The following is a 25,777-nucleotide window of genomic DNA, read 5'->3' as shown; positions in this document are numbered from 1 at the left end:
TAGGTAGCAGCGAGCATAATATAATTAAATTTTACATTCAGTTTGAGGGAGAAGAGTGGTCCAAGACTAGTATTTTAAACTTAAACAAGGGCAATTATGTGGGCATGAAAGCAGAGCGAGCTAAAGTGAACTGGCAAATCAGGTTGAGGGATAGGTCAATAGAGATGCAGTGGCAAACATTTAAGGGTATATTTCAGGATACACAGAATAGATACATTTCAAATGAGAAAGAAAAATTCCAAGGGTGGAACCCGCCATCTGTAGTTAACTAAAACAGTTAAAGATAGTATCAAACTTAAAGAAAAAGCCTATAATTGCGCAAAGATGGGAGGCAGGTCAGAAGATTGGACAGAATATAAAAAACAGCAAAGCATGACTCAAAGATTGATAAGGAAGGTAAGGGAGAAAGCTAGCTAGAAATATAAAGACAGATAGTAAGAGTTTCTATAGATATTTAAAAAAGAAAAGTTAACAAAGTGAGTGTTAGTCCTGTAGAAAGTGAGTCTGGGAATTAATAATTGATAATAAAGGAGATAGCAGATGAATTTATCAGATATTTTGCAACAGTCTTCACTATTGAGGATACAAGTAACATCCCATTATTAGCTGTAAGTCAGGAAATGGAAGGGAGGGAGGAACCCAAGAAAATTACAATCACCAGGGAAATGGTACTGAACAAATTGTTGTAGCTGCGGGCTCCCCCATCGTTGAGAATGGGGATATTTGTGGAGCCACCTCCTCCAGTTAGTTGTTTAATTGTCCACCAGCATTCACAACTGGATGTGGCAGGACTGCAGAGCTTAGATCTGACCCACATTCCACTTGGCCAAGCTACCCTGCCATACTTTAGCTTTACAAACTAATTATTGTTAGTGTAATAGTAGAATAACTTACCAGTTACTCGCCAATCAACTTCTTTCCCTGTACCGTGGAGGCTGACAAGGCAGAAAAAAAAAGACACGAGCACCTCCTTCCCCTTATCACTGAAGGCCCTCACACACCAACTCACAGCCTCACATTCTGTCCAAACAGCACTTTAGTAATTACAAATAAATTACACCAACTAAAACCTTAGTAGTACTAACCTTACCACTTATAAAGGTAACTATTTGAGGGTTAAAAAAAAAAGAACTATTTTTTTCTGATTTTTCAAGACCGAGATTGATAGATTTTTGGACTCTAAAGGAATCAAGGGATATGGGGATCGGGAAAGAAAGTGAGTTGAGGTTGAAGATCAACCATGGTTTTATTGACTGATGGAGAAGGCTTGAGGGGCCACATAGCCTATTTCTGATGTCGGTGTCAGTTCTGACTCAGCGGGTATGCATAAGTCCTTAGTTTGTTTTAAAGGGGGTAGAAAATCAAATATAATGTAATTTTATATCCACAAATGTTACAAGATTCACAGTAAAAGCAGCTATTATACCCAGAAAATGAGATCTTAGTGTAGGAAAGAAGGGAAGTTATGGAAAGCAGTTATAATGATGCAGAAATTGAACAGAATTTTTGTCACAGCAGATAACATTGTCAAATGCATCCTTTGCCATCATCTGTAACAAAACAAAAACAGTTGTGAGTATTGATGAGATCTGATACAATATAAATCATCCTCTGCACAAATCTATTACACTCACTCACACCGTCCACTCCAGTGGAGTGATTTTGTTTGGTCCAAAACATTTCAACAATTGTCTTCCTGATTCGTTGTGTGTTTAGAATGCGAAATAAAGAGTTCATCATTGGACAGAAAATGTAGAGCATTACACACACGACAATCAGTGGGACTCTTAGTTCGACTGGTTCTGTATATGAACAAAATTAATAGCACCTTCTACCAACAGCAGTTAAGTAGCAAAAGCCATTTCCACCCTTCAGAAATTTTAAGATTTGGGCCTGAAACAATTACTCTGGTGTACAAATGGAGTACAATAAATAAGCCAAATTACCACATAAATACAAGTTTCAACACAATTTAAGTTAATTGAGTTATGTTGTCAGAGCAACCTAAGCCTACTTTTATCAGTGTCCATAAATTACCTCAAAAGTGTTAAAAGTTTATTCCCAGCACTGACAACCAGTTTGCATTATGCACCGTGATGAACAGCACTCATGTTGAAGCTAATTTAATGATACAGTGTCCAATATTATGAGGAGTTTTGATAAAACCAATTGGGAAAACTATTTCCACTGGTTTGAGAGTCAGCAACTGGAAGACATAAATTTAAGGCCATCATCAAAAACAAAGGGCACGACTAAGCAAATCTTTATTTATTTAAAGCCGAAGGTTGTTAGGACATGGAATTGCCCAGCAGAAAACAGAGGCGGATGGAGACTCTATAATGGTTTTTAAAAGGAAGGTGGATAAATATTTGAAGAAAGAAAATTTGAAAATGTATGGGGAAAGTACAGCAGAATGGGATGAAGTGGATTGCTCTTTTGGAAAGACGGCACAGGCATGATACACTAAATGACTAAAATTCTATGACTCCAAGCTGAATAGCATCAGTTTAACTCATTAAAATCCTTGGATAGCTATTTTACCTCCCATGTATTAGCATTTCTTTGCCAATATGAGAAGCATTTCCACCACTGTTTCTGGTAGAACATTCCATATCCCAATTACAATTTGCGTAAAATGATGACCCCTTCCTTCTCTGGTATCATCTTAGTGCAGAAGAGTGTCACGATCTCCCTGATCATGACATCCTTCCTAAACTAAGGCCCCAAACTAGACAGAATAATCCTAACTGCAGCATAGATCACAGGTTGCACAGGTTTAACATTACCTCTTTGCCTCTGTACTTTAGTTTAGTTTAGAGATACAGCACTGAAACAGGCCCTTCGGCCCACCGAGTCTATGCCGACCATCAACCACCCATTTATACTAATCCTACACTAATCCCATATTCCTATCACATCCCCACCTGTCCCTATATTTCCCTACCACCTACCTACACTAGAGGCAATTTATAATGCCAATTTACCTATCAACCTGCAAGTCTTTGGCATGTGGGAGGAAACCGCAGCACCCGGAGGAAACCCACGCAGACACAGGGAGAACTTGCAAACTCCACACAGGCAGTACCCAGAATTGAACCCGGGTCGCTGGAGCTGTGAGGCTGCGGTGCTAACCACTGCGCCGCCCCATTTAAAAAAAAAAACTTTCCCTCACACTTTAAGAAATATATTGTATTTGAGGCTGAATATCTGTACTCCTCTATTCCTTTTAGAGTTTCACTGTTTCGTGTTCATGTCCCCTCGCTATTCATCATCCCTCAACGTATCACCTGACATTTTTCCATTAAATTTCATTCAACAGTTTCAGTCAGTCACATCCCCGATTTTTATCATCTGCAAATTCTAACATTGTGCCCCCATATCCAAGTTTTATATATAAAGCAGAAAATAATGAAACACGAGTGGATCCGTGGCACTGCTCACAGCAAGTCCTGATCTGCTGTTGAATAAGGCCAAAAGCACTGTGCCATGTAATGCACAATGTATTATTCAGAGGCTATTCTCTTTAAGGTTGCAACATTTGATTACTGTTACAAAGCACTGGGTGAGGTTAGAATAGGATTGCTGTACATACTGGAGCTCTGAACCATAGCTTTTTTGGTTTTATAAGCATGATTGGTAAGGTTAGTCAGAGGTTACAGACATTCTGGCTCATGTGTCAATTAAGGAATTTTAAATTGCTGTAGTACTTTCTCTCTACATTGCAAATGATTGCCTTTGTCTATTTATATATTAAGTGGAGTATACAAATTTGTATAAAGGTAGGAAATGCATTTTTGATGTATTAAATATTATATTTCTAGTTAGAGAGTAAAAATTATATCACACTACCAGTTGTCTTAGATGAGATCAGCTAATTCGGCACACCAATCTTAAACTCACCAAAACAAATTTTGAGATCAAAGATAAAACTTAGAGGTGGTGGCAAGCCAGAATGCCAAACCATGTGAAAGAATCTAACTGCAAACCTGCTAAAATAGAATCTTAGGAGCGGCATTTTGGATCATCAAGAATTGATGACATTGGATAAACACTTTGGAGTTCTTAAGATCATTAAAAAAAAAGTGGTCACTTCTAACGAGTGACGCTTGAAACAGTAAATACACTAGCTCCTCTTCCATGGCATTGCTCTTGGGTGATCAGGAGCAAAGTTGTGATGTTTTAAGTGCCGAAATGAACCTGCTTTTATCTAAAAGCAAAATACTGCGGATGCTGGAAATCTGAAATAAAAACAAGAAATGCTGGAACCACTCAGCAGGTCTGGCAGCATCTGTGGAAAGAGAAGCAGAGTTAACGTTTCGGGTCAGTGACCCGAAACGTTAACTCTGCTTCTCTTTCCACAGATGCTGCCAGACCTGCTGAGTGGTTCCAGCATTTCTTGTTTTTATTTCTGCTTTTATCTATGCTATCCCGATAAGGCCACTGGTCAAGTTTTTCCTGTGGGGTAAAGGTTTAAAAATATTTTTATCCTGAAGTCAATTAGAAGCTAAATGTTGAGGCAAGTATCTATAGCTAGGCAGCTACTATAAATCCTTGGTTTGTAGCCTTGGGGAGAGGGAGGCTACCAAAGTCCGGAGAACTTGGTAGGTGGCGGGAAGAAAAACTGACTGAATTTCTTGATATTCAGCAATTGACTAATTGCACAGGTCATATCAACCTGCAATTTCTTCCTCCTGCAACTTGCATGCTTTAGAAACTCAAGATTGGCTTCAAAATGGTATCCAGGTCTAGTAAAAAAGAGTATAAATGCTTGATAAAAAATTGTATTTGCAAAGTTCGTTTTTTTCCATACTTTCAAACAATCTCAATCTACAAACACTAAATTATAATTAATAAATCACTGATGCATGATTCCACAAAAAAAACCTTCCTTACAAAAGCCATCTCTTTCTAGGGTTGCCAACTCTGGTTGGATGTATTCTTGGAGATTTCATCAAATGCCCACCTAGAGTCATAAAAAGATACAGCACTGAAACATGCCCTTCGGCCCACCGAGTCTGTGCCCACCAATCACCCACCTCAATCAATTGGGCTTTAAAGCCCACCTTCATTACTTTAGGAACTAATTTAAAAAATGACAAAAAGCACACCATGTTTTTATTTAGTGCCCCTATGATTTTGCTAAGGGCAGTATCCAGTAGGTGGATCTTCAATTCCTGGAGACTCCAGAGTAATCCTGGATATGTTGGCAACTACACTCCTTCCCACTGTGGTGCAGAAAGCAAAGATGTCCGCCAGGCCTGGGACGTTTCCTATCACGTGTCCGGGCGATCTCCGCTACCCATCATTTTTGTTCCGGTTTACAATGCAAGATACTTCCTTTATTTACAAGCCGGAGGGGGTGGGAAACAGCTAAAACAAAATGGAACTGTAACGATGAAATAAGGGCAGCGAAATTAAATTAAAGCGGTGGCAACTGGAGAAGAAAAATCAGGAGAAATCTGAAACTCAAAGTAGTTTGTTTCTCGAAAAGTTAGGCCGGCCGGCGCGCAAACGCAGCGTGACTGGAGGTCGAGCTGGGAAGAGAGTCGGAGGGAAAGAAACTCGAGAGCGAGGCCCTACCTGGAAGCGAGGCCGTTGGTCCCGAGGCGGCGGTTGGCCGGTGACCGTTGGTCCCGAGGCGGCGGTTGGCCGGTGACTGTTGGGCCCGAGGCGGCGGTTGGCCGGTGACTGTTGGGCCCGAGGCGGCGGTTGGCCGGTGACCGTTGGTCCCGAGGCGGCGGTTGGCCGGTGACTGTTGGGCCCGAGGCGGACGATGTGGCCCCGCGCAAGCGATGCTCGTGCCGCGTGAGATGGAGCCCAAGGCGCAGCCGCAGCTGGTCATCCGCATCAAGGTCCCCGACGGCGGGGATGTGGATTGGAGCATCCCGCTTGGCTCCCAGCTCCTTTTCAGGGATGTGCTGGTAAGTGAGGGGGAGGGGTGGTGGGGTGTCAGGGTTAATCCTAGCTTTAGTCCTCCACGGCTGCTTTGACAATTTCGGTCACATTACAACGAGCAGCTTGAAATTATTAGAGTACTTTTAACGTGGTAAAACGTCCCAACAGCTCAATGGGGTATGGGCCATGTGTGGAGATACTACACAGGTGATCACAAGCTTGATCAAAGAGGTAGGTTTTAAGCAAGGTCGTAAAGGAGGATAAAGAAGTGGAAAGCCTTAGGGCCCAGGCAGCTGGAGGTATACGGTTGCCGCTAGTGGGACGATTAAAATTGGGGAATTTCGGGAAGCCAGATTTGGCCTTTTCTCTACAGCTAAGGAATACAGAGATAGGGAGAGAAAAGCATAGGAATAGCTTAACTCTCTACGTAGAAATGCATATATTGAAATACATATATGTTACAACACCATATTCTTTCATATTCCTTCAACCACTTGTCTAATCTAAATTTGAATGTTGACTCATTTTCCATCTGAACCACTAACCCTAGGAGTGAAGTCAAAAAAATCTCTGCATGAATTTTCTCCTGCCCTGTGTTTTAAATCTTGTGCATTAATCTTTTATTTGTGGCTCCTCGTTCTTGTCCCCCATAACTACTGGAAACAGTCTGCTTCCTTTTTTTAATGGCATATACTTATTCTGTACTTTTATAATTTTTTATAAAAGCACGTTTTGCCCTGTAGTCCTGTGTGCTAATTTCTATCTTCAATCCACATCACTTACCTTATTCCTCATTCTTCTGAAATCCTCCCTAATCCAATATGGCGTTCCAGTTTTTGGACTGACATTTCTTTTCACACTTTGTTCATGAGTATGTGATTCCCCATTAGATACTTCTGTTGAGAGACATGGAGACTGCTTTGAAAAGTTGTCTGACATGATGACTGTTCAATATTGTCGGGTGGAAATTAAAATTGGTATTTTTAGCACTGGAATAATGCCATAGATTGGAATGTATAATGCACAGTGGAGCAGCGGCCCAGTATTTTAGAGCTATAGTGGTTTGTGGGATGTGGGTTCAAATCTGTGATCATCCGCATAATCAGCTGAGCTACTGCAATTTCCACAGGGATTTCTATCCACTAAACTCTGAAGGAAATTGCATGTGTGTGGATGTTGGTAGAAGACTGGATCAGGTTGAGCTGTAATGCCTTTCACTATCACCTAACTTATGAAGCTAATTATCTGGGCTAATGCATAAACATTTGGGTGAGGAACGAGAGTGCACCTGTGGATTGTCCTCCAGCAGGAATTACTGCACTTAGATCAGAAAAAGGGAAAGCAAATACTGGTACGCTTATTGGAAGCAGAAAACTTCCCAAGCTGCGATGGATTTGCTTGTCCATCAGACCAATTACAAGCACTCCCACTGTCAGTGATTTGTTGCTAATTGTCTTTCTATTGGTCTAGTGGACAGTGTATCAAGAAACTGATGTTACCCACTGCTTCCCATATAGGATCCAGCTGTGTGTTCCTAATTCAATCGGATTGGTATATAGGAACGTAGGAACAGGAGGAAGCTATTTAACCTGTCGAGCCTCTTCTACCATTCAGTGACATCATGGCTGATCTCAAACTTAACTCCATATATGTGCCTTTTCCCCATGTCCCTTAACTCTTTTGGTCAACAAAAATCTGTCAATCTCTGATTTAAAATTAATAACTGATCTAGTATCAATTGCTGTTTGCGGAAGAGAGTTCCAAATTCTGCCACCCTTTGTGTGAAGAAATGTTTCCTAATTTCACTCCTGTAAGGTCTGGCTCTAATTTTTAGACTATGCCCTCTAGTCTTAGGCTCCTCAATGAATGGTATTAGTGTCTGTCTACCTACCCTATCTGTTTCCCTTAATATCTTGAAAACCTCCATCAGATCACTCCTTATCCTTCTAAATTCCAGGAAATGCAACTTTAGTAGGTAACCAACTTGAAAAGATTGGCATTTTTTAAGACATTACTGATTATCTGTCAGAAACTATATTTTTATTTTAGTTTAGAGTTCTGTTCCGTTATTCCTTTATACTCATGTTGAAAAGCATTACAGGGAAATCTAACCATAAGCTACAAGCAAGTCATTAGAATATTTGAATTCATGCTGCACAATAGTACTGTCACGTGATTTGATCAGTAAAGCCTACTTTCAGTCATGTGAATGCCAAAGAGTACTTAAAAAGCTTTGTTTGAAATTGGTGCAAAAATGGAACTTCCAAATTGGTACAATGCAATAATGTACATTACTTCCTTGTAATCATTTGCAAACAAATATGTGACAAAGCAGCTGTGGGTACATGAAATGACACCATGCTTATGTACCTTAAACTCTGCGTCACTATCTGTAATAACAATACTCAGGTTTTGTCTATCCGGACTGTGTTGATTAGTCAATTTAAGGGGTGCATCTGTTGGTGGGTTGATTTGGTGGGTAGTGCCTGGCACACGCAGAGGCACGTGAGGCACACAGAAGACTGGACCGCGTGACGGACTTGCGGCTGCCAATGGTTGGTGGTGGTGGTGGTGGGATGGAGGGGAGGGGTTGGTGGAGAACAAAAACAGTGGAACGTGAGAGGAGCCCAACAACAAAGTTACCTTGGCTGGGGAGATTGTTTCCATGAGGCATGGGACGGGATTGATGGGAGGGATGGGGATGGCAAGAGAGGGATATGGATGGGATGGAAGTAATGGGATTGGGGGGGCATGGAAGGGGTGGATGAGATGATGGAATTGGTTAAGTGTGGCAAAATGGTGGGGACAGTTCTTTGATACAACTTAGTACTTGACAGCTACTTTTGCTAAAAATGAAGATTCACTAGATTTGAATGAATAAGTTTTAGAAAAACTGTCAGATGAATTAACGGAATACATCAGCTTTGATTCTGTAGATGAAGATGATAACAGTCTATACCCTCCGGAGTTTCTATAGAGTCTAACTCCAATGGCCATGCTATGAGACAAACTTAGATTCTAGGAAGGCACAGTGGCGCAGTGGTTAGCACTGCAGCCTCACAGCTCCAGCGACCTGGGTTCAATTCTGGGTACTGCCTGTGTGGAATTTGCAAGTTCTCCCTGTGTCTGCGTGGGTTTCCTCCGGGTGCTCCGGTTTCCTCCCACATGCCAAAGACTTGCAGGTTGATAGGTTAATTGGCCATTATAAATTGCCCCTAGTATAGGTAGGTGGTAGGGGAAATATAGGGACAGGTGGGAATGTGGTAGGAATATGGGATTAGTGTAGGATTAGTATAAATGGGTGGTTGATGGTCGGCACAGACTCGGGCCGAAGGGCCTGTTTCAGTGCTGTAACTCTAAACTAAGTTATAATGTTGCTACGAAACCTGAATCCTAAACAAGGACTTTGTCATGGAACAAGTTTGGTAGTTAGTAAACTGTTTTCTTCAATGAGAGATGATGAAATTATAACAGGCAAATTTGAAGGAAATAGACTGTTTATTCCTAGAATAGTATTGAGCCCATCAGATGTAAACCTGCATTTTCAACTTGGGAGAAAACAGTTCCCAATTATACTCGCATATTCTATGACTATATAGAAGTCACAAGGCCAGATTCTTGACAGAATTTGTCTTTATATTATTCCTAGGCTTGTTTTTACACATGAACAGTTTTTTGTAGCTTTTTCCAGAGTGAGAAGTTTTGCTTCTGTTAAAGTCTTTGGTGAAAGAATAACTAGAAATCCTGTATTTAAAGCTTTAAAGCTGTTGCAATAAAGATACTAACTTGAGTGCAAGTATTTTGCGTGTCTCTGTTAGTTATTATTGAATGGCTGAACTATAATTGTAACATTGTCACCTTAATTCCCCCAGTATTATTTTCATATCTACCCTATCAAATTCTTCTAATATTTAAACACATCAGTCTCCAATACTCATGGGAATGCAAGCCAAGTTTATGTAACCAGTCCTCATAATTTAACTCTGTAAACCAGGGGTTGGCAACCAGTGGCTCTGGAGCTGCATGCAGCTCTTTAACATCTCATTTATGGCTCTCAACCTTTTCCATTTGGATCGCATTATCATGAGCAAAAACCTAAAAATATTAAATCAAGAAAATGACAGATCAAAGAACTGGATGGCAACACAATTTTCCTTTATTGAGTTAGTCACTTGCTTCATTTAGTTTCAACGCTATCAGGCTTCAAACAGCATTTTTGAGATTATTTCAGAAAATATATGATAATTGTCATCTTAAAAAGATAAATTAAAAGTTCAAACTGCCCTTAACAGTGCAGTCTCCTAGTTGTTGCCAGTTTATCTCATGCTTCATTTCATATATGTTAAATAATTTAGCATTCACAATTATTTAATGCCACAATTTACTAAATTGTATAAATGATATTAGAGATAGCACACACATGGGATTTGTCTCACTTGCTGAGATGACTAGATTTTATTTTGCTACCAAGCCAAACAGGATTCGTATGTGTCTGATATGGGATGAAATGTTTTGCGTTAACAAAAAATTGATTTCCGCTGGGCAATTGTTAGTAAAGCTTAAAACATTTGCCGAACAATATCCACCTAGCAGTGAAAGAACACTTACTGTTACGATTCTCCAGGAAAAGGTTGATAAAACCAAAGGCAAATTTAAGATTTGGGTAGCATCATGATTCAACTTTGACAACAAAAATAATAGTTTTTACTTATTCCTGGGATGTTGAAACTGGATTTTTGCCTGACCTACATACAAGATTGAAATTACATGAAATTCAGTAGTAACTACGGTCATTCTTATAAGCGTCAGAGAGAAGTTAAAGCAAATGACGTTTTACAGCATCAAATAAGTGCATAATGTCCCTTAGATTCTCAATAAACAATTTTTTCCTCTTAAAGTATGCTTATGTCTTTACTTGATTTTTTTTTTTTCATCTTGCAGCTCCCAATAGTACTTGAGGCAATTTAAAAAAAAAAGGCTCTTCAGGTAACAAAGGTTGTCGACCCTGCTCTAAACCATGGTGGTATTCTGGTGAATCTGTGCTTCACCCCCTCCTAACATTTCTGAGGTGCATTGCCCAAACTGAATGCAGTACTGCAGTTGGGGCCTGTCCAAGGCTCAATACAACTGCAGGATGACTTCCTCCCTTTCCTATTTCAGCTCCCTTGAGATAAAGGCCCATATTTCATTAGCGTATTTAATTGATTTTTGTACCGGTCTACTACTACTACTTTGGCCTCCTTGTCTCGAGAGACAATGGGTAAACGCCTAGAGGAGGTCAGTGGTTTGTGGAGCAGCGCCTGGATTGGCTATAAAGGCCAATTCTGGAGTGACAGACTCTTCCACAGGCGCTGCAGATAAAATTGGTCGTCGGGGCTGTTACACAGTTGGCTCTGTGCTTGCGCTTCTGTCTTTTTTCCTGCCAACTGCTAAGTCTCTTCGACGCGCCACTCTTTTGCCCAGCCTTTATGGCTGTCTGCCAGCTCTGGCGATCACTGGCAACTGACTCCCACAACTTGTGGTCAGTGTCACAGGACTTCATGTCGCGTTTGCAGACGTCTTTAAAGCGGAGACATGGGCGGCCGGTGGGTCTGATACCAGTGATGAGGTTGCTGTACAATGCGTCCTTGGGGATCCTGCCATCTTCCATGCGGCTCACATGGCCAAGCCATCTCAAGCGCCGCTGGCTCAGTAGGGTGTATAAGCTGGGGATGTTGGCCGCCTCGAGCACTTCTGCATTGGAAACACGGTCCTGCCACCTGATGCCAAGGATTCTCCGGAGGCAGCGAAGATGGAATGAGTCGAGATGTCGCCCTTGGCTGACATATGTTGTCCAGGCCTCGCTGCTGTAGAGCAAGGTACTGAGGACACAGGCTTGAAACACTCAGACTTTTGTGTTCCGTGTCAGTGTCTACTGGCTTTTATGATATGTGTACTTGGACTCCCAAATCTCTCTGCTGCTCTGCAGTACCTAGTTTCTCACTATTTAGGAAAGCTAATTTCTCTTTTTTTTGGGTACCAACTGGCTGACCTTATGCTTGCCCACATTGAACTAATTTTGACATCATTTTTCCCACTCACTAATTCTGTCCCCCTCCATTTTTAAAACTTCCTGCACTACTTACAGTTCCTCCTAACTTAGTGTCAACTGCAAGTTTGGATATATATCTCCCTATTCCTGCACCCAAATCATTAATAAATAGGATTAAAAGTTGAGGACCTATAGAAAATCCCTGGAGAACACCTCTTATCATATCTGTTTAGTCAGACTGCCTACCCACTATCCCCACTCTGTGTCTCTTACCTCCCAACCAATTTTCAAATCAAGTCAAATGGCTTTCTCCAATTGCGTATACTGTCATTTTTTTTCTAATAATCTCTTGTATGGAGCCTTATCAAATGCCTTCTGGAAGTCGAGATGGACAAGATAATAGACACTCCTTTATCTTCCTTATCAGTGACCATCTGAAAATATTCAACTGGATTAGTAAGACATGACTATCTCTTCACAAAGCCATGTTGGCTGTCTCTGATCAGCTCATATTTTAGCAAATACACTAAACATATTTGATCAGGCTTAGTGTCACTGCTATTTAACAATATAAAATGTCAAAAATTAGAAATTTGGGTCAAGAAACCCATTTACAGAATCATAGGAATTTACAACAACGGACATCATTCAGCCATCATATATATTTTAAATAACAAATCTGACGACTTGGATCTTGTTGTTGTTAGGTTTGAGCTATTCAATTAAATTAGTACCCTACCCCTTCACTGACGGGCATCCATTCTTCTGTATATAGTTATTTCAGATTTTTGATAGTATTCATACAATTTATTGCTATTCTTAAAATGCTGTACACTAGTGGACACAATAATGCCCATAAATAACATGAAGCAATAACTTAAAAGAAATCATTCTTTCTACTGTTATTATTTGAACCTTGCACACACACAAACATTGGGCTGAATGTTATGCAGCCAGCAGGGGTCCTGATGCCAGGCCAAAAAGGCGAAGGGAATCCCGCCTTGGAGAGCTGCCAGCCAGTCAGAGAGCCGGCAGCTCAGCAGTTCCCGGTACAGTGGCCATGGCTGCAATTGCAGCAGGCCCCATACCAGGAGCAACACTGGAGCTTCGGAGAGGAGATAAATAGGGTGGGCTCACTGGGGTCAATCTGGCAAGCCGTGGTGAGGGGGTGGGAGTGGGTAGGTTTTTGAGGCAGGAGAAGGGGGCCTTTGCCACCGGGGGCCCTCTGGTGGGGTACAGATTGCCCAAGCAGGAGGCACCCCCTCACGAGCTCACATGGAGGCCGCCTGGTGTTACTGGGTGAGCTCCCCACATGGTGGAGGGTCCCCCACCACTGGGACAATGCGTATGGTGGCGGGATGAGTGGCCATTAAAGGACCTCAAGACCTCTGGGCAGGAAGGCTGTCCTCGGCCTTCCCTGCCCCTGACTAAATTGAATGGCATTAGGAAGGTGACAGACACTCCAAACCCCCCCCCCGCCCCACCGCCTTCCTGCTCAATTTTATGGGCCCCCATGCCTCCCTGCCCATCCCTAGTGGACTGATAAAATTCAACCTGTTGTTTTTAGATACTACTGGTACAAATATAACACAGTGAAGAACTTTCTCATTGAGTTTAAGGACAGAAAGAGGCCACTTGGCCCATTGTGTCTACCGGCCGAAAAACGATCCACCTATTCTAATCCCACCTTCCAGCATTTGGTCCAAAGCCCTGCAGCTTACAACACTTGAGGTGCATATCCAGACTCCTTTTGAATGAGTTGCAGGGCTTTTGGACCAAATGCTGGAAGGTGGAATTAGAATAGGTGGATCGTTTTTCGGCCGGCAGACACAATGGGCGGCACAGTGGTGCAGTGGTTAGCACCGCTAACAGCTCCAGCGACCTGAGTTCAATTCTGGGTACTGCCTGTGTGGAGTTTGCAAGTTCTCCCTGTGTCTGCGTGGGTTTCCTCCGGGTGCTCCGGTTTCCTCCCATATGCCAAAGACTTGCAGGTTGATAGGTAAATTGGTCATTATAAATTGCCCCTAGTATAGGTAGGTGGTAGGGGAATATAGGGACAGGTGGGGATGTGGTAGGAATATGGAATTAGTGTAGGATTAGTATAAATGGGTGGTTTATGGTCGGCACAGACTCGGTGGGCCGAAGGGCCTGTTTCAGTGCTGTATCTCTAAATAAAATAAAGAAATAAAATATCTTGCTGCAGCCTACACCTACCCTCCTCGCTATCTACCACACGGCCAATCTTTGTGTCATCCACAAACTTCTTGATGCCCCCTACATTTACGTCCAAATCGTTGATATACAGCACAAAAAGCAGGGGACCCAGTACTGAGTCCTGCGGAACGCCACTGGAAACAGCCCTCCAGTCGCAAAAACAGCCAACAATTACCCTTTGTTTCCTGCCACTGAGCCAATTTTGCATCCACCTTGCTGCATTTCCCTGGATCCCATGGGATTTTATTTCTTTAATCAGTCTGCCATGTGGGACCTTGTTAAAAGCCTTGCTAAAATCCATGTAGACCACATCAACTGCACTACTCTCATCTATCTTTCTAGTTACATCTTCAAAAAATTCGATCAAATTTGTCAAAAAAGATCTTCCCTTAACAAATCCATGCTGACTATCCTTGATTAACCTGTGCCTTTCTAAGTGGCTGTTTATCCTGTCTCTCAGAATAGATTCCAATAATTTGCCCACTACTGAGGTTAGACTGACTGGCCTGTAATTATTCGTTCTATCCTTTGCTCCCTTTTTTAAACAGAGGTACAACGTTAGCGATTCTCCAATCCTCCGGCACCACACCTGTATCCAGTGAGGACTGGAAAATGATGGCCAGACCCTCTGCTATTTCCTCTCTTGCTTCTTTTAACAGCCTAGGATACATTTCATCTGGCTCTGGTAATTTATCAACTTTCAAGGGTGCCAATCCCATTAATATTTCCTCTCTCCCTATGTTTGTCACATCCAGTACTTCACACTGTTCCTCCTTTGCTGTAAGTGGCAATCCGTGCTTTCTTCACATTGAGAGGAAGATGAGAAAAAAATATTCTGGGAAGAATGGTTGCATTCATATTGATGTGAATAGTCTGAGTTTTGTCAGTTGGCTGTTGTAAAATATTTCTGGTTTGCAGCAGTGATGACATCTGCCTGAAATCCTGAGGCTTGATTCTCATCGGTGCTTGGCTACTGTCCAATGGGATGGCAGATAGAATTGAAACAGAATAAGGTATGCCAACTTAAGTCAACTGAGCACTGCTGTGAGTGGATTCCCAGAGCTGTAATGATAATGCAGCAGTCACCATCAAGGGTTGAATAATTTTCATCATTTATTTATCCTTCTTGGACAATGAAGTCCATTGCCATAGAGAGAGAGAACTAAAGGAACAATGGCTCTCTAAGACCTTTGTTTGCACTGGACATGAAAAAAAAAAGTAATTTTCTCCCTGTCCAATATTGTGTAAATACTGCAGACACAAACTGTGCGTTGCTGTCGCTCTCCAAATATGAAAAATTCTTGAATCTGTTCTTTTTAAATCATGTGTTGGGATTTCTTTTGTAGCTACAACTCTTAGCAAAGCCTCAGTTTGAATCAAAAGCTTGCTTTGAGAGAGAGCAGGAAATGCTTTGATGTAGGGAAATCGACCAGTGTTCGAAGGTTTTGATTTCTCCGAAAGGGCCTTTGGTTGACCTGAAGTGTTCAGAGAGATTTTCAGAAGCTGACAGTCATCAGTCCCGTGTTAATTGCCTTCCAACAATGAACAACTTTAAAGAAATGCCAAGGCTGATTGTTGAAGGTGAGATGACTGTGTGCTGCATCACTGCCATTTGACCTTATGTCCAATATAAAAATCTATCCTGATGCTTCAGGTGAGCAAAGGTTTAGGACAGAAGGACATCTTTGTTCACAGGAAAGATCCTTTAATAAATTAAGGTAGGCAGTGAGCTCCACGTTGTCTCGTGCCTGGAGAGAAAGCATTAGCCTCTTTTGTAACTTCTGACTCTTCGTTCAGATCTTGCTATAATGTTTTGGCATCAGTAACAAGCAGATACAGTACAACACCACCAATAAGCATGCGCAGCACTAACATTTCTAATATAAAAAAACAAGAGTGCCAACCCAAACCAATGAATTGCACATTAAACAATACAAAGATTAATTTATTGAGGACCATTGCTAGAATATTTTCTGCAATTTAGCAACAGAATTGAGCTGTGTGTCTTTATCTGTCTGAAGAATCCGTGAAAAGACACACTCATTACGTAATTCCAGAGACTCTTAACAAAATAAGCCAGGGGGATAAAAATTTCTTTCAAATAATCAGCATCAATAGATGACATAAACTGAAAAATCTATAAAATATTTTACACATTTTTTCTGTCTGTTCTTGCTATTTTCTAACAATGCCTCCAAAATAGTTATTTTTCCAAGATCGTTCCTCGCTTTCTGTCATGTTGGTTATTTTATTTTCCATATGGCCTGTTGTTCACTCCATATTTGTTTTATTAGATTTCCTTCACATATGTGCTTTTGGCTGATTGCTATTACATTTTATAATTTCTGTGAACTAATGCAGCACCTACCTCACATGACCTCTGTCTTAATTCACAGCAGCAGATAAATAACGTATTCACCTTATTCACCTTTCCTTAACGGAAAAACAAAGAGAATTTTGTGTACATGATATTGCATAGTCCCAGTGTTATTGATGGTTATGTAACTCAAAGACCCTGCACTGCTAAAACCAGCTGTGGGAGATTGTGGGAGCCCTAGTCAAGACACTTCCTCCATTCTAGAAGCAATGTACTAGGCCATCGATAGTATAACAAGGTTTGGGCCTTTTCTTCAAATGCTGAGGTACTGATCACAGTCATGACTCTGGGCGGGGGGTTGGTGGGGGGATGTGGGGAGTGGGTAGGTGGGAGAGCAGGAGTCAGACACTATGTAAAGGGAACAAACATTAGAGGGAAGGTCATTTACAGGTTGCTCTGGTACAAGTTGGGAATAAGTAGCCAACATTTGCAAGGGAGGAGGCAAGGAATTATTTATCCAATTTAAAAAGAAATATATTTATAATCCATCTTTGAAAGTAAAATCTTCTTAGGTCTGCTTTAGAATAATGAGTTTTGTTTCTTGCTTTCAGGATGTTATTGGCCAGGTGTTGCCGGATACTACTACAACAGCGTTTGAGTGTAAGTAAATTATTATTTAATATGCAAAATATATCCAAATATCCGAAATACCCATTTACCCAGCTTGTTTTTTAATTTGGTTAATTTTGTTTTATTGGCAGGTATTCTCTCGGCTTCATAGAAATCCGTTTAGTGGAAAAGGGTATATCTAGCTTTTTACAACAAAGAATTATTTATTTTTGGCTGCCTATACATTATGCTTAATTGTGCAACACGCCATTGATGTGACAAATTGCTTGCAAGTAACTTACTACACAAATTCAAGAATTTTAAAGATTAGAGAGCATCTGTAGTTGGCTGCTGCTTTGCATTTGGTGATTACTTTCTTTGTAATTCACTGATCGGAAATTTAAGCTCTTGGAGATCCAACTGCCTTTTTTATCAATGCATTTGGGGAGGGGGGGGGGTGATTTGGATCTTTTAAAAAAAAAAAAAAATGCACATATCTATCTATGTCCAAAGAGTATATGTACAGGACGCCATTTCTGTAACACCTTGCCTCTCATGATTTTCTGTAACATTAATGCCATCACACTTTTCTGTCTCGCAAACTTATTGATTTTTCTTTACCTTTATTTGAGTCTTGCTGCTTATGTCTCCAAAACAAGCAGGTGGTGCAGGGGTGATTATGCAAATCATTATTTCTGACTTGTAGTTCAAAAAGCTAATTTCCATTAAGAGGGATGCTTCATGTTACTTAATATTTTTAAAGTACTAAAATAGCTTAAAACTGTTCCCCTCACTGCAGGATTTAGTTTACAATTCTGCGGGATGTTTAGCAGATGCTTATGAGGCTTTCCTGCTCTATATTCTTTAAACAGCGGATTCTTCCTCCTGGGTTTTGCTTCTCTACCCTCATCTGGTATCTAGCATCCATACCTTTCTCCCTGCTATCCCCATTGCACCAGTGCCACATCCCAATACATTATTCCCAGATGTTGTACCTTAATCCCCCAACCTCATCCCAATTTTCCTGCATCCCATGATAATCCTGTTACCACTGCTCCACCTTGGCAGCCTCCTCCCAATGCTCCTGTACTTTAAGAACCCTTTCCTCCACACTTCCCAGGTTTCTGGTATCACTTTCCTATTGGAACAGAACGCCCGTCGTATTCCAACACGCTTAAATTATGGGGTCCTTCCTCCCACTTTTTGCCACTGAACATTCCTCCTCCCAACATCCCTTTGCTCTTGACATATTGCACTAGCTCCCTCTTAGTCCTCCCACACCTCAGAACTACCATCCCAATGCCACCAAATTGTGCAGGTCCCCCTGCTTCCTACTTGTATACTCCTCCATTCTTGTTTCACTCTTAAAAGTACTACTAGACCTCAGGGCTACCATCACAATGCCACTTGAGTTCATGACATCTCCACTCACCAAAATTGCTGGAATACCACCTACCTCCTATATCTACATCCTGGAGCATCTTCCCTTCTACGAAGACTCTTGGGATAGCATGTAATGACAACTTAACCATCATACAATATATTGCACAGTGTATGGGATAAAACAGCGTATCTTTCAACTCCTCTTGAGAAATACCTTGGAAAATCTGCTGGCAATATATAAAATTACTTCTGAATTGGTGCTGGAGAGTTAAAGGTAGTAGTCATGGGTGCCGATGATTGACCAGTTGAGCTTGATTATGGCAGTTTATACCTGAACCCTTAATTCTATTGTCTCCTTGTAATTCACTTCCACCACCCAATAACCCTAATTGTAAATACAGTGTAAACCCACAATGGATGACCCTATGCTGTGTACTTTTATTTCAAAATGACACTGAATTGTTTATGAACCTAAGAGATTGCTGTTGGATGCTCTTCCCTTTTGAAATAATTGTAATATACTTTCAGGTTGGAAATTCCAATTTCCTTTACCCTTTCATTGATATCACTCTGTGACTTGCTACTATGTTCAATTTACCTGGCATGTAATTTATTAAGAATAAAATTTGTCCATGTTGTGTACATTGGAATGAGTTAATCCTGATAGTGCTTGGTCACATTTGTTGTGCCAACTATATGATGTTTTAGTGAGCTGGGTACATGTTAAAGGTTGTAACTCCGTGTTCTAGTGAGTATTGTATATCATGAAAATGTACCATGAAAATCTTTCCTTTGAAACTTCAATCTTGTAGCACTTGCAGGTATTGATTTGAATGTAGATGGTAGCATGTATAGCAAATTGCAGAATAGTTGTTTAAGATGCTAAGTGCTTCAGTGTGGCTATTACAAAAATACCATTTGGATCTAATGTATTATGCAGACCAGGTATGGTATTGTTGTAATGCACAGCTAAATGAAAACATATTTCAAACCACATGTGCACTAATAGTTCAGATTGCATAGCAGATTCATGGGAGCTTACTTCAACCGCTGTCTTCCATGATGTCTGCCTGGGAAAAAAATCTTGTTAACCAAATAAAACTCTGCAAAATCCACGTAATATAATGCAAGCTGGAGTCTCTGATGTCATTCAGACTTCCACATTATTGTCTTATAATGCATAACAAACAGTGTTATCCTCTGTATCATGCTCCTAGCATTCTCTTATTTAATACAAATTGCACTGGCTAACTAAATCATATTTAAAATGCATTTTTCTTTTTAAAGATGAAGACGAGGATGGCGATCGAATCACAGTACGCAGTGATGAGGAAATGAAAGCCATGTTGTCATACGTAGGTACATTTAATCAAAGCCTTTTATAAAGCCTTCCAACATGAACACTGTGAATGAAAGCAGCACTTCTACCTGTAGAGTACTGTGCCAATTTTATGTATGTTATTAAGAAATACCATGATACAATAAACCTTAATGGAAGAGATAGTTATTTGGTTTCTCATGTTTTGTATTTGGATCAAAAGTGATCATTTCACTTTAATCTTCATTGATGTAATGATTGTTGTTACTCTGCCAAATGGGTTGAATAATTCTCTCAATTTTCCTTTTTTCATTAAGTCTCAAGTGCAAACACGAGCTGCATGCAGACATTTAAGCAGAATTGCTTTTTGAAAAAGAAATCCAGAGGCAAAAGAATTGCGATTGTATAGAGGGGCTTTCAGTAAAAACATCAAGTAAATAAATTATTGATTATAGTTTGAGGTAGGGAGGAAAAAGTGTGATGTTAGTTGTAAGGTTAACTAAGATGACAACTGCAGTACATAAAGTAGTTAGTTCTTTTTGTACATTTTCAAAGTTATTTACTCATCCTCTCAATCCCTTGCACCACTTTTAGAGCTAGAGCTCCCATGAATTGAACTGTGGGGCTATTTCCCTCATGATTCAAATAAGTTTCGACAGCAAATGCCAGCAGACTGTTCCACTGTGGAGAGTATCACAGCTGAGCTCAACATTGTTTCCTCTCAACAGATGCACTTTCCAGCAGAAATGGCAGGATAGCTATCAGGAGCAGGACTCCCGCTTGATATTTTTTCTTCCCCACACGAGTGCCACTGAGACATGCCAATAGGCTGAGGTCAACAAATTCAGCAGAGACCAGGAATGAAACCCTGGAATATTTTGCTTTATATGGTATAGTGCTACTTTGGGCCATATCTTTATCAACTGGGCCAGTTATAATTTCTCTACAATACGTTTGTTAGTTTGAAAGAGAAAATTATGAACCAGTACTAAATTTTAATTCCATTTTGGTTGTACAGTAAGGAGGAGACCATTTGACCCATTATGTCTCTGTTAGCTTTTTGATAGAGCCAAGTTAAATGAAATTCCCATAGCACTGTGTCTTCCTCCACTACAAATATTTATCCATTGTTCTGCTAAGAAAATGCAACGGATCTCTGTTTGTTTCAAATGTGGAACAGTTTTCCATACTCCAATAATTTCAGATGTACAAAAACTTCTCTCTTTTCTCTTAGTAACTATTTTATATAGATGACCCTTTAGTACTGATTCCCAAACCAAAGGAAATAATCTTACTTTATTCACCCTATCAAAACCCTTCATAATTAAAAAAAAAACACCATTAGATCTTCTCTGTTCCAGTGGAAGTAGTCCAGTCTCCGCATCTCAAGTTTAGTATCTCAAGTCTCCTCATAATTGTAGTTTCACATCCCAGGCATAATTCCAGCTACAGCTTAATACTTTTCATGAAGTTGGAAATGTATAAGATCTTCGACTATATAGAAGCCATGAAATTCTGTATTGTTCAATAAAATAAATTCAAATATCATTGCTAGATAAACCATGTGACAGAATATGGCAGTGTGCTATTATTCAGTATAATGCCTACCAGTATTACAGCTGTGAAAGATCAAAAAGAGTGAGCAGTGATATGTCTTGTGGTTAACGTGTTGCTAGCAAACCAACCAAGCATTAGTCTTGCAAGGCGTTATGTTCTTTCATCTCAAATTTGTTACTCGCTTGGAATACCCTCAAGAGTCTATACCACCTTCCAGATAACAAAAATATACATTTTATCAACAGGAAGATTATTTGACCCAACATATCCATCCCTTTTTCAGAGATCAAAGGGCCTGTTTCTGTGCTGTTTAACTCTATGACTCTATCACCATACTTAAATTGCCATCTCACCGTAATTCTCAAGTTATGCTGTTAATTTAAGAGGTCTTCCCTGGTAACTTATTATTACACTTGGAGTCACAAAATTCTGCCTGAAGTCGCTTTTTGCTTCTAATTCTTTAATATCCTATATATCTATGATAACATTCAGCATATGCAAATTGAGCTTAGATGGCTACTTGCACAGACCTGAAGATTGCTAGGGATTTCCTTGCATCAGGATTTGTATGCATAGGGATTTACTAAAATTTGGAAATAATTTTTCTTTCAATTTTGCTGCAAGAAGAGATGTCCAAATGATCGTTAAAGATCTCTGAAGGGAGCAGATAATTCAGGGTTTATTTTAACCACCATCAGTGACTCCTTGATTTGCAATAAGTGTGATCTACAGGTGTGGCATGGCAACATCTACAGGGCGGTACAGTGGCGCAGTGGTTAGCACCGCAGCCTCACAGCTCCAGCGACCCGGGTTCAATTCTGGGTACTGCCTGTGTAGAGTTTGCAAGTTCTCCCTGTGTCTGCGTGGGTTTCCTCCGGGCGCTCCGGTTTCCTCCCACAGCCAAAAGACTTGCAGGTTGATAGGTGAATTGGCCATTATAAATTGCCACTAGTGTAGGTGGTAGGGGAATATAGGGACAGGTGAGGATGTGGTAGGAAAATGGGATTAGTGTAGGATTAGTATAAATGGGTGGTTAATGGTCGGCACAGACTCGGTGGGCCGAAGGGCCTGTTTCAGTGCTGTATATCTAAATCTAAAAAACAGCAGAACCTAGCTCTCTCAAAATTGTATTTGCTGGATCCTGATGCTTCTAGATCAAAAGGTTAACTTTGAGGTCTTCTCTAGGAAATTGATGTCAAAAGTTTTTTTTTGTCACCTAGGTATTAAACTGTGCAGTGGTTGAAATAAACCTATTTGCACAACATGTCTTTATTTATTCATCCAACAAGCCAAAGACAGAACTTTTCCTCTTTCCAAATCGCTGCTCAGGAGTGATTTAATTTTTTTGTGAAGTACCCATTTCAGAGCAGATTATTCCATATCTTTAACAACTTTCTTTTGAGTTTTTTTTAAACTGAACAACTTGAAACAGGAAAACTGCTAATTATTTAACTGTTAAATAAAGAGAAATCTATTATAAATGTCGGAAAACCTGTACACTGATTTTCACGTTGGTATGCAATTCAGTGCTATAATTGTCAAATAAATTTCAACACATAAGCACTATTACATTTTAATTAAGAAAGGATAACTATAATTTTGGAAAATTATATAACTATAGAAAAGTAGCCATTTTAACAGTGATGCCATTAACCCTGCAAATATTTACTAGGATGAAAATTATTCACAGTTCAACAAGGTTGGGAGGTGATCCCAAAGCTGTGAAAAAATTCTGATGCAGAGCAGTCAGTAAGTGCTGGCAACTCTGGGTATCTGAATATTTATATTGAGCCCAACCGTATTCCCAGGAGGACCAGCAAAACCAACAGGGGAGTTTGGCAACGGTAGGTTACGGTAACATGTTATCAGTAGATGGAAATGCACTGACCACTGTGATTGAAAATTTCGTAGACAGGGTATGCATTTATGCAGTATCCTTTGCAATGACCAAATGCGCACATGCAGAAAGGAAGTCTAAGAACTCGCCAGATAAAAAGCGACAAAGTTTTTTTGACATTTTCAAAAGTAGTTCCATAGTTACTGATCAGATCATCATGAACATTAAGAAAAATAGTTTTTAATGATTTTTACCATTATATAATAGCTGTATGCACCATAAATTTTAGTATCCTTTATGCATTACTTAATAGTTACAGCTCATTAAAAATGAGCCCCCTGGCTTTTTTTAAATAACACTTTCCACAAGGGATGGCTTTAACCCCTAAAAGACTACTATAAAATTAGTCTGTGTTGCACTGTGGAATAAGAGGTAATAACTTGATGGTGTTGTATTTTAAATTAGATTAAACTGCTGGCATAAATTAAAGGTATTTGTTCAAAATTGTTCATAGACATGTTAATTTGAATATTTTGTTTAAACAGATTACTAACAGCTGTGAGCACCTCTTCTGCGAGCTCAAATTTTGTTTTCCTCAGTCGTCTTCTCTCTCACCCCATCCGTGATTGACTGTCCTTGCCAGCTTCAGTTGTGGGTGATGGTTTGAACCTTTAAAGTCAAACCACTACCACTTATGATAATTTCAGCTGAAGTTAAATAATGGGAATGTAGGTCACAGAGCTGATCCACCATTAGTAAAAGCAAGGCAGAAATTGATGGGGCTACGGGGAAGCTCTAACATAGTACAATTGTACTATTCATTTACACTGCTCTTTTCAAAAAGGTGAGCAAGGTGAAGCTGCCCCCAACCTCATGAACTCGAACATTATCTTTATTAATCAGTGTCTATAAATTCATGTTAATATAAAAATCAGCTTACCACATTTTCCTCAATCACAGCCCAAACTTTCCAGCAGCAGTTGGTGGAGAGGGAGCGGAACAAACCCTGGCTGGTTTTATTTGTTTGCACTACTGCCAGTGGAGCAGAGATCAGCTAACTCAGCACAGCCCAAACCTGGGACTGACCTCATCTGTATGCGTCAGTACAACTATGATGCCACATTTGCTGACTGAGCCTTTGGAAGGATCCTAACCCTAAGTTTTATGATGCTTTTAAAAAAAAAAAAATGGCAAGTGTCTGATTGAAGTACTGTAAGGCCTTTTGGCAATTTTTCTCAAGTAACCAGAATTAAAAACACACCACTGAGTTTCACCTGCCTTCCCCCTCAGTATGTGTGTTTGTGTAACTCAGTGCCATGTGTTTAATTCTATACATTAACTGAGTTCTGATACATTTAAAAAAAAGTCAACTTATTTTTCCTCTTTATGGAGTCAAATGGCTCGCTTATAATTGTACCTGTCATTTGATGCGGTATGCTATCAGGATTAATATCAGTGGTATCTTTTTATCTTGTGCCACACAGACTTGTTGAAAAGAGCCTTTTGGAGAGATGGGGAACTTTTTAGTAGTATGGACTGTGGTGTATCTAGTTGGGGGTGAGCTATGGTTACAGCTACAAGTCGGTGTTTTTATTTCACCTGCATTACTAATTATTCAGATTTCACTTTTGCTATTAGTAATGTTTTCAAAATAACTGGATTATGACCATTGTAATTCACTTTAAAGTTTATCTATTATTCTATATTAAAAGAAAGCTCCCATTATCTATATCCTAATTAAATGACATCAATTGTAGTATGATCTTCCAATGCAAGTTTTAATGGGTATTATGAATATTTTTGAATGCCAGGTGCCAATTTCACTCAACCCCCTGCATCACTGGTGGAGTGATTTAAGGTAGCTTCATAATGTTCAGTGTTGATGGGTCTCGTGAAGCCAGCAGTCACGCAAAAGTAAGCCTGCCATATTTGCTAAGGCTAGCGGCCCTGAAAACTCAGTAAAGATGGATCTTCCCAACCATTTGCCTTAATAAATACGGAAAGTTTGCTTTATTATTGCTGTGCAAAACCTGTGAATTGGGAGCTTGTGGCACTAGTGCAATATAAAAGCAGCTTTAGTTTCAATAGCAATATTGTTCAGAGACTAGCTATAATTTCCTGCTTGCTAAAGCTGTTCAAGGCAACAGTGCCTTTGTAACTTTGTAGCAAGGGAGGGGAGCAGATTGCTTCTGTGCTAACAGAATAGTAATTTCCTTTCACATTGTCCAGTTATCTAAATAATGGGGCTATTTTAAATGGGTGGTGTCGTGGGTAAGCAGGCTCTTGTTCCAATTCTGTCGCCAATCTGCTCAATAGATGAGGAGAAGACTTTCTTCTCATCCAGAGAGAGAGCTTACCAAGTGAAATGAATTAGAGCAGGCTTATTCAAATTCCTAATGGCTAACAAAGCTGGTTATAATTAAGTACCAATTGGTACTAAGTCCAGTCGTGCTCTAACAAGATCATGAAGACGGCTTGTCGCAGAAATCTAAAAATAGCACATACTAGTTCTGTGGCATGACAGAGATACGTAAAGTACGTTTGGATACATTGTTGTGGCAGTATAGATGGAACTTTAATATTGTTGAGCTCTAATTAACTTGGGAGCAATTGATG

The 25,777-nt window shown here is 40.1% G+C and overlaps 1 protein-coding gene and 1 long non-coding RNA gene across 14 annotated transcripts in view; one reads left to right on the top strand and one right to left on the bottom strand.

Annotated features, from left to right (window-relative positions):
- Positions 1-5,913, bottom strand: part of LOC137352557 (uncharacterized) — a 175,338-nt gene extending 169,425 nt beyond the window's left edge. The window contains exon 1 of one of the 2 annotated variants that reach the window (XR_010969731.1): positions 5,581-5,913. This is a non-coding gene — a long non-coding RNA (uncharacterized lncRNA). The remainder of the gene's footprint in view (positions 1-5,580) is intronic. The other variant, XR_010969732.1, reaches the window with a different exon arrangement.
- map2k5 (mitogen-activated protein kinase kinase 5) overlaps positions 5,317-25,777 on the top strand; it is a 352,983-nt gene continuing 332,522 nt past the window's right edge. For 11 of the 12 annotated variants that reach the window (XM_068018166.1, XM_068018162.1, XM_068018160.1 and 8 more), the window contains exons 1-3: positions 5,317-5,921; positions 17,069-17,117; positions 19,737-19,804. In XM_068018166.1, coding sequence (XP_067874267.1) covers positions 5,793-5,921; positions 17,069-17,117; positions 19,737-19,804 — 246 coding nt within the window. In that variant the 5' untranslated portion in view covers positions 5,317-5,792. Of the gene's footprint in view, positions 5,922-17,068; positions 17,118-17,218; positions 17,260-19,736; positions 19,805-25,777 lie in introns of those variants that run through there. The other variant, XM_068018165.1, reaches the window with a different exon arrangement.

Source organism: Heterodontus francisci, chromosome 38 (genome assembly GCF_036365525.1).
Source record: "Heterodontus francisci isolate sHetFra1 chromosome 38, sHetFra1.hap1, whole genome shotgun sequence".
NCBI lineage: Eukaryota > Metazoa > Chordata > Chondrichthyes > Heterodontiformes > Heterodontidae > Heterodontus > Heterodontus francisci.
Note: the sequence above shows the minus strand (reverse complement) of the source record. Positions and strands in the feature narration are given on the sequence as shown.